The sequence below is a fragment of the Rhyacophila brunnea genome, unplaced genomic scaffold (assembly GCF_057557595.1).
Source record: "Rhyacophila brunnea isolate RB1 unplaced genomic scaffold, BYU_Rbru_1.0 scaffold_4, whole genome shotgun sequence".
Taxonomy (NCBI): Eukaryota; Metazoa; Arthropoda; class Insecta; order Trichoptera; family Rhyacophilidae; genus Rhyacophila; species Rhyacophila brunnea.
This window is the reverse complement of record NW_028233068.1, coordinates 46,849,243-46,858,282: the sequence shown is the minus strand read 5'-3', so window position 1 is coordinate 46,858,282 and position 9,040 is coordinate 46,849,243. Positions and strand designations below refer to the sequence as shown.

The 9,040-nt window shown below is 31.9% G+C and overlaps 1 protein-coding gene across 2 annotated transcripts; it reads right to left on the bottom strand.

Annotated features, from left to right (window-relative positions):
• Positions 1-2,221: 2,221 nt before the first annotated feature.
• LOC147067454 (uncharacterized) lies at positions 2,222-7,980 on the bottom strand. 2 transcript variants are annotated; one of them, XR_015071450.1, is made up of 5 exons: positions 7,414-7,980; positions 6,001-6,239; positions 5,384-5,591; positions 3,652-4,048; positions 2,222-2,815 (listed from the first exon to the last, which is right to left on the bottom strand). XR_015071450.1 is itself a non-coding variant. In XM_085953727.1 (4 exons), exons 1-4 carry the CDS (start codon positions 7,627-7,629, stop codon positions 3,872-3,874), a joined length of 840 nt encoding a protein of 279 aa, XP_085809853.1. In that variant the 5' UTR covers positions 7,630-7,944; the 3' UTR covers positions 2,222-3,871. The 2 variants fall into 2 exon arrangements, 1 of the variants encoding a protein (XP_085809853.1); XM_085953727.1 differs by having other exon boundaries at positions 2,222-4,048; positions 7,414-7,944.
• Between the last annotated feature and the right edge of the window lie 1,060 nt (positions 7,981-9,040).

Sequence of the window (9,040 nt, the reverse complement as noted above, 5' to 3'; positions counted from 1 at the left end):
TTCCAAATCAACTAAAAAAATGAGTTGTCTTACATACAGTGATAAGAAGATTGCAGGGTGGTCAAAGAGTAATTATGTTTTATACCAAACTGGTTTTTGTTGTATATAATAATATATTTTAGGTTGTTATGTTAGTGGCCAATTATAAAGATATCGTCGTTAACTTAAACAAATTAACGTAAGACGTGGTATTATCACCAAAGAGTGGCAGATTTGAAAAACGCATGTGGCATCTGTAATAACAGTCAAGCATATTGTACAGAGAACCTAAATTTAGATTGAAATTCAAATGAAATACGACACTATACTTGCAAAAAATCCATTTATTTCATTCAAATCATGCTTCAATTCTCGTCGTAAGACATTTTTCGCTGTTCTATCTCGAAAGTTGTCACTCAGGCACCCTTCAAAAATTCATTAAAAATAAACCCGATTACATTCTCAATTTTATAACTGCAATACATCCGCCCACTTAAACATGACATAATACTCTAACATCTTGGTCCCTCAGACAAACCAATAAATTCAAAAAGGGAAATTTTATAGACTAGATCGATGCACAAATAAAAATTAACACACATATCCCTTATCTATATCGACCAATCAGATCCAAGGGAGGATAAGGATAAGGGAGTATCTATAAAAGCCGACCTTCTGTCGACTTCAGTCAGTCAGCGTTCGTTCCTCTAACATAAATAATACTAAATCCACGTATCTCTACGTGTAGATCAAGATAAATTCATCACGCTCTCTAGTAAAGTAAATTCGTTCGCCTCAATATTTAAACAGTGTCTCGCGTCTAAGATAAACAATAGTTAAACATAAATTAAAGATAAAGCACAATACACCTGACTAAATTGATAGTGTTGTCATTTGCATATCTAAATTCTTACACTACTGTGTCGCCACTCACAAAACGACTACCTGGCGCATAAATACAATATATTACATATTCTTTTTAGCACTACAGCAGGCCATGAGGCCCAATGATAGTAGTATAGTGAAAAAGTAATGTAGTAATGTAAGTAAAACAATCACAAACACCCAGGATTTGAGAAAATCACGTAAATATATTGTAACTTCACCGAGAGTTGATTCCGGAGACCCCGGATGAAATACCAGTGGCTTAAGCACTGGAATATGAGGGCCAAATGTCTGCGATTGATAGAGAACATAATATTGCTGATGATTCACCAAATAATTCGCGAATAACCTGATAATCCAACTCGGTGGCCTCTATCCAGTATTGACAATGCATAATCAGTGAAAACTATCAGGCTATCCGTGCTGTTTATATAAGAAATTATTCAATTCTCAAAGAAATCAAGAAATAAATCAAACCTGTGCATGATAATTTCAAAAACTTTTGCTGGTGCAGAGAGAATAGCTATTCAATAAATAATTACAAGATACAAAGAACTTTTTATATACAACATTTTTAAATTTTCGATCAAAATCGAAAATTTTCGAAAAAAAAACGATCAAAAAAAATTGTATTTGATAGAAATAATACTGAAATGTCATTTTGACACTCATTGATTTCCATAGTAACGCATGTATATATTAATAATTTCCTAGCAACCAATAATAATGGATTGGATTAGGATTTCTTCCGAAATACCTTTTCATACAAAACAGAATTAACTGAAAATTAATTTAATTCTACTTAAAGATGGCTAAAAGTATTAAAAAAATGCATTGGCATCGTGTTCTGATATATTCTAAAAGTTTCAAATGTCTAGCTAGTCGGGAAGTTAATTAAAAATCGATTGGAAGATTTGTACCGGACAAATAAGAATACGATCTAAGAAAAACGTTGTAATAAAAAATAGTTCTTCCTTGATTACTCTGTACAGCTCTTATGAATTAGAGTAACCTTTGACATTTCCCACGTTTCAGGAAAGATACTCATATTCGTTGTAAGATTGAATATATATACGAAACAGACTGTTTGCCATGTTTATTGTGTATATATTTATTATCTAATTGTATTTGCATTTAACGTGGTCATATATTAGGACAGCTTTGTACAAAAAAAAAAAATAGTACCGATAAATAAATTATTACCTACTTATAATATTTTTAGATTCTACTTTAAAATTAGTGATTTTTTTTTGACTCGAGTTGCTCTTGTTGTAGATTCAATTGTCAGGAAATATAATTATACGCTGATATGGATCGTGACTGTAGATTATGGATAGTAAAAATTCACATGTTTATGTTAATATATAAAAAATTGTTTATTAAAAATCAACAAAAGTAACAAAGATTATAAAAAAATATTGGTCATATCTATAGAATTACAGGGATATACACCGTGAAATTATTAGGGTATTTAAAGAAGGCTTATTCTTACTAAAGATATAATATGTTTGTGCCATTTTTCCGCTGGAAAGCATCAGAACGGTATTCCAGATGCTTGTTTTGCGTAACCTGGACCTCTTATTAGCAGCATTATTTTTATTAAGTTAGCATTTATTTTTCTGTATTTTGGAATTTTCGTATCAATTTAATATGACAATTTTGTTCACATTAATTGTGTAATTCTTGCGGTATATAAAAATGTCTCATATACATAAACCAAGAAGCTGTGAAACAATCACAGAAATACCCAGTTTTGAGAAAATATTACACAATATATTTATATAGGTTGTGATCTCACCGGGAATCAGTGGCGAAGGGTTGTAGGCTGTTAAGATCCTACATAAATGGTGCACACTTAAACTTTGTCAGTCAAATGTATTTGTTTTCATTGAACTAAGACTACAATATGTAGATACTGTTAGTTAGTTTTTAAAATTCAATTAAACTCTGCCTAATCCAAGCCATAGTAGATAATAGTAAAAAAATATTCGTTTATCTTTAAAATATCTAAAATTATGCCATTAAACCATATACATAATTTTAGATATTTTATATTATATTATTAAAGAAGAATTTTTTTTGTAGATTATGGTTTGGATAGGCAGGACTTAACGGCCCACATGCTCAGCGTACGTCAAAATGGAGCTTTTATGCTATTTTCAAAGCATGATCCTGGACATTCCTTAAACGTTGTAGATAATCTATTTACATAATTTTGAAGCCTTATTATCCTTTATATTTATTTTAAACATTCGATGACTGCATAAAGTATTTTTATTACATAAAATAGTATTCTTTTAAACCTCTCGCTCTAATGTTTTGGAATATAGTCATATTTCAGTACGTCCATGTGAAGTGGTGTTAAGATTTTTTATATTTATTAATTTTTAAAAGCATTTATAAAACCATTAGTAAAATTTATATCGACATTATTATTGTGAAATATTTACAATAAAAAAATATATTGATCCCAAATTTGACAAGAATTAGCATTTTAAAAGATACTGATTATAAGCTATGTCTTTGACAATTCAAATGTGATAAACATTCTATTCATTGCTTTTATGTCCAGGATCATGCTTTGAAAATAGCATAAAAGCTCCATTTTGACGTACGCTGAGCATGTCCCCCCTTCTGTAATATGCATTCTTAATTCAACGAAAACAAATAAGTATGACTGAAAAAGTGTGCACTCTTTTTGTCGGATCACCTAAAGCATACCTTAACTATTATGGTTTAGCTTAGGCAGGGTTTAATTGAATTTTAAAACCTAACAGCATCATCTGCAAATTGTATTCTTAGTTCAATGAAAACAAATAAGTATGATTGAGAAAGTTTAGTGTGCACTATTTATGTCGAATCATAGCCTACTTCCACCCCTCGTCACTACATATTATATAACTTCACTAAACTCTCCCCTATGCCAGTTCACAAAACCAGCGTTCTGGAACCTTTTTTTCTAGAAAAATACTACTGACCAAAATATATTATATAGGTAATAATATAATTAAGTACTCGTTAAAGAGGTGACCGTGTGCATGGTCTTGAAGCCAAGATCATTGAAGAGCTTCATTGATGGTTCATTTGTTTTCATGATGCAGGCGAATACCTCTCGGCCTTCCTCAGCGAGTCGTTTACTCAGCACTTTTACTATCAACTGCGCGTAGCCTTTACGTCGATGTTCCTGTAATACACAAATAAGAAATTAATTACCACGTTTTTATTAACTCGTATTCTTGTTTGTCCAGTACACATTTTTTCTTGTGTGTCCAGTCCTAGCAACTAAATTATTAATATATACGTGCGTTACTATGGAAATCAATATGAATATATGTCAAAATGACATTTCAGTATTCTATATTTATTCAGTATTTCTATTAAGTACAAAAAGTATTTATTAATACATAGAATTGTCAAGTTTATATGATTCAACAGAAAATTTAAAAACATGGTATATAAAAAGTTCTTTTTATCTTGTAATTATTTTGCCATCGACTTTATAATTTATGTTACAGTGAAATGTTACAGGACATATCTATATATATAAAACAATGTCAGGTTAGTTACACCATTTATAACTCAAGAACGGCTGGACCGATCTGTATGATCTTTGATTTGTTGGATTTGTCTTCGCTCCGAATAGCAGAATAACTATTAAAACATCGGATAAATCACGGAAAAAATAAATACTCATACATTTTGTGTGGAACGGCTTTTGACTGATATCGATGAATTTGAGCGATGAAAAGCATTCGAAAAGTAAGAAAATCACAAAAAATTTAAATCCGTATACAACGCCATCTCTGATACATGACAGAAACAATAGACAAGAAACAAACAAACAAAAGAAAGAAAGAATGATAGTCAAAATGTCTAACTGTCAATGGTGTAGTGTGCCCAACATTTCGTGCTTCATGTCAACAGCTCAATTTGCTTGAAAACGATACTCATTGGGATATGACAATCGCTGAAGCAATTGTTTCTGCATCTCCAAGTCATATACGCACATTATTAGATTATTATATAAGACATTTTACATCGAATTCGTGTCAGTTCAGGGAATCTCGATCTCGAGGTGAATGAAGAGATACATAACCAGGCTTTGCTTTTGATCAAATACATGTGTTACCTCATGTGCGGCAGTTTGTTAGTCAATTTAGAAATGCCAACGCCACATCGTGGAATGAACGACGCTTTCAATCATGAATTGGAACGTGAACGTGAATATGATCGAGATGCATTGAATCAATCAGTTCGAACGAATGTACCACTGTTGAACACCCAACAGAAAGAAATGTACGATACGTTAATGAATGATAATGGTTTGATGAAATGAACGGGTTTCGCTTTTCGGCATCTTCAGGCACTATACATACCCACTAATGGTAAATACACACTCATTGGGGAGTGTGTGTATGCCTGAAGATGCAGAAAGGTGAAATCTGGGTCGCCAAATACGACTCAAATAGTAAAAAAATAGTATAAAACTTAAAATTGTTTTGATTCATAAAAGTATTACCGGTTTTGTGGTAATGCCGTGAAGATAACCTCTACCGCTGACAAGTCCCCATGCTCTGACACCTTCGTTGACAACTCCGATAACGGTTCCCCTAGACAGCATACCTCTGAAGTACTCCAAAGAGCCAGGATATTTGTGAGGCCAAGCATTGTTTAGTTCATCAGCCATTTCTGGAGGTAATATCTGTAGAGACACATCTTCTGGAAGTCTGAAAAGAAGACAGAAAAAGAATTGAGTTAAGGAGAATATTAATTATATTCTATGTATTACCAAAAAGTTAAATAACAAATATGTTAACTTTTGAACAATGGAGGCTGCTTGCAATGATTCACAATGAAAATTTTAAAATGATTTGCATTTGATTTTGCATTACTTTTTTGGTAATACAACATTAGTGATGATTGCTTCTATAAAATGAAAATTATTAATTATTTAATTCAGTGGGTCTATTCTATACACAAGGCGGCTATCGACGAGCATATTTATGTATGTAAAAAAGGAAATTTAAACATACTTATGTACTTATTTACACTCTGATCAATGTTACAGAACTCTGTTAATATCAATCACAGGTGTAATGATAACATTTGTTAAGTAAAGCATTTTTAGGTACATACTGCGTGTCAAATAGCATTGCTTCGTCTTTGCTCAAGTGTACGATCTGTGTCTCCATAGTGGTGGGAATCTTCTGTAATTTATTAAGTGCATCTTGAACACATTGTATATGTTCTTGCATAATGTTGCAGAACATAACTCTTTTTGTCCAATTTATATGTTTTGTATTCACCAATGCATCTGTTAGTTTTGATGTGTCGCATTTGAAGCAAAACACTGATATTTCATAAGCAGTTGGTATCTAAAATAAAAAAAATATTAAGTAGGTAGGTATATAGATATTCTATGTCACGTTTTTGAGCGCCAGCGATAGACGAGTGATAAAGTGTCCGCTTAACGTGTTATGGGGTTCGGGTTCAAATCCTGGTTCTGGAAATATTGACAAAAGTCACATTAACTGGGATACATCTTTATTTCATGTCTTGTACTTTAAATTTCTGTATTTTTAAAGATTGAAATGATAAAAATTGTTTTTTCATTAATATTGTTTAAACATAAAGTAGAACGAAAAGTTGAATGTGGCTCATTAGTCTGAAAAATTTATCGACCCTAGAACCAATCGATTTGTTAATAGCCTGAATCACTGCATTTACTGTTATTATAAATATTCGTGTCATTTTTATTATAGTCAGTCAAGAATTGAAGAAATAAAAGTTTACAATCTGGTTGAAATGGATAACAGATTGTTGATATAAAACTAGTTATTTCTCTGATCTCTGATTCCCCGAAGTAAACGGTGAAGACAGAACATTGCCCTCGTTTGGACGAGAGCTATGCTTCATATTATGCATGTGTTATCATAACATTATAATAATTGGATATTATATTTTTGATTGGGGGTTCACGTGCCCATAATGCTCTAATGGAGTAATCGTCACTGACTATAGGTATTTATAGGTATCTGAAAAGTTTTTTTGGTACAAGTCGGTTATGGGGAAGCCAGGCGGGAACCGCACTAATTGTCAGCCGATTTTGGCAAAATTCATGAATTTCATTAATGAAAACCTAACCTAACCTAACCTAGCCTAACCTAACAAATAATCCAGTATATCGGCTATTTTCAAAATGTGTTTGCCGCTGGCTTCCCCATAACCGATTTATACCGGCGGCTCTCGTGGTGCAGTTGGTAAGGCGCTCGCCTTCCACCCGAGAGTTCCTGGGTTCGATTCCCGGTCATGACAAAAATATTTATGTGTTTTTCTCAAAGCCTGGGTGTTTGTGACTGTTCAAAATTACTAACGACCACCTTGTACGAAAAAGCAAGGACATGGTTATTAATAAATCTAAAAAAAAAAAAAAACCGATTTATACCGTTTTTTTAATTGATTTCATTTAGAATGCAATTGTTCTCGGGCAATATTTTCTGTTTCAATGTTTGAAATTACAGAATAGATGGCAGTGTTTTTATAACTTACTAGGCTCAAGATGCAGACGATTCCATTATCAGGATCTCCAAAGGGTGCGAAAATTTCTACAGGATAATCCGCGATTTTTTTCAAATGTATACACTGTGTCATTAACATATTGTACGCAGTCAGTCCAAAAGGCCACTTTTCTCTTGATTTTTCAATCAATTTTGGCCAATTTTCCTTGGGAATTGGCTCTAGAGAATCGCAGGAGGGAGTCATCATAAATAATATGTGATACACTAGCTTTGTATTACAAATGTCGGTAGTTTAAAAATACTAATTGTCACTCCCGTTATAAAATATCCCCGTTATGTGTTGGCTATTGTATGCTTTCGTTTTAATGATTCAATATTCATAACACCTTGACACTGACTGATTAATAAATATTTCATTCCTATGAATTCCTAGGACATGGAAAACTGAGAGTGATAACTCACTGATAGTAACAAATTAATTATTACTACTAGTGATAGCCATGGACCGGTGATAACACTGACAGGTGACAGCTGACTCTGACTGATGCTAATGTCAACACAACACGTTGTTGCCATCATTTTAATCACCGAATTATATTACGCTTTGTCATCTTTGTCAACAGATTCTGTTGAAAATGTTTACAACTGTTTTTCACAAAAAAATAACGGGTATATTGAGAAATTCCGGGGCTTTTTTTATTTAGGTACCTCTTCTGACCAAAAATGCTTACCGGCGTATTCAATCAATTTTATTTTAAATGTCAAAAGGATTTATTTACCTCTTTTTTTCTTGGTCTGACAAATTTTCTTATATTGCAAAATTATAGTACTTTGCACCAAGTTATAGTAGGTACGGGAATATTGAAATTTTAGTACTTTTTGCGTATTTTTTCCGATATTCAAAATTATAGTATTTTGGGCGTATTTATACCTTTTTAATATTTCATAGTACGCGGACCAACAATATAGTACAAATATTTATTATCCGATATTCAAAATTATAGTATTTTGGGCGTATTTACACCTTTTTAATATTTCATAGTACGCGGACCAACAATATAGTACAAATATTTATTATCCGATATTCAAAATTATAGTATTTTGGGCGTCCCTACTCATAGTACGCAGACTAAAAATATAGTACAAATACTATTATAGCACGGTTGGCATTAATGACACAACACAACAAAAATAAACATAAGCTCCTTACAGTGCTGCTATCTAATATCTTTGAAAATGAAAAAACTAAATTTAGTGTACCTATGTCTAAAAATTACTATTATTATTTAATTTTACTTTATTTATGTAGATAAAAATACTGTTTTTAAAAACTTTTATGTTTGGTGCAAACTAAACTTTTCCGTAGTTGGGCATGGGTTGGGTCGTCCAAAAAGTATCAAAATTTTTTGAATCAATAATTCAATACTTTGATATCGTTAATTTTCTTTCGATATGAAGACCCTATGGTAGGTAGGGGTAGGTAAATTTGTATGAAACTCGTTAATTGTTTATTAAAATTATTACTTATCTATTAAAATATTTTTTTTTATAATATTAAATTTAAGTCTGTGTCGGATTTTTCCCCAAAGTGTCATCTGGGCTTTTATATGGGTAGATACCGACAAAAATATTAAAACATATTGTCTACTAATTAATGA

What these genes read in the sequence shown, in the direction of transcription:
- LOC147067454 (XM_085953727.1), bottom strand. Translation starts at nt 7,629, where the DNA reads ATGATGACTCCCTCCTGCGATTCTCTAGAGCCAATTCCCAAGGAAAAT. An exon ending in GCAATGCTATTTGACACGCA is followed by an intron (nt 5,592 to 6,000) that starts GTATGTACCTAA and finishes TCTTCTTTTCAG; the next exon opens with ACTTCCAGAAGATGTGTCTC. An exon ending in ACGGCATTACCACAAAACCG is followed by an intron (nt 4,049 to 5,383) that starts GTAATACTTTTA and finishes TGTGTATTACAG; the next exon opens with GAACATCGACGTAAAGGCTA.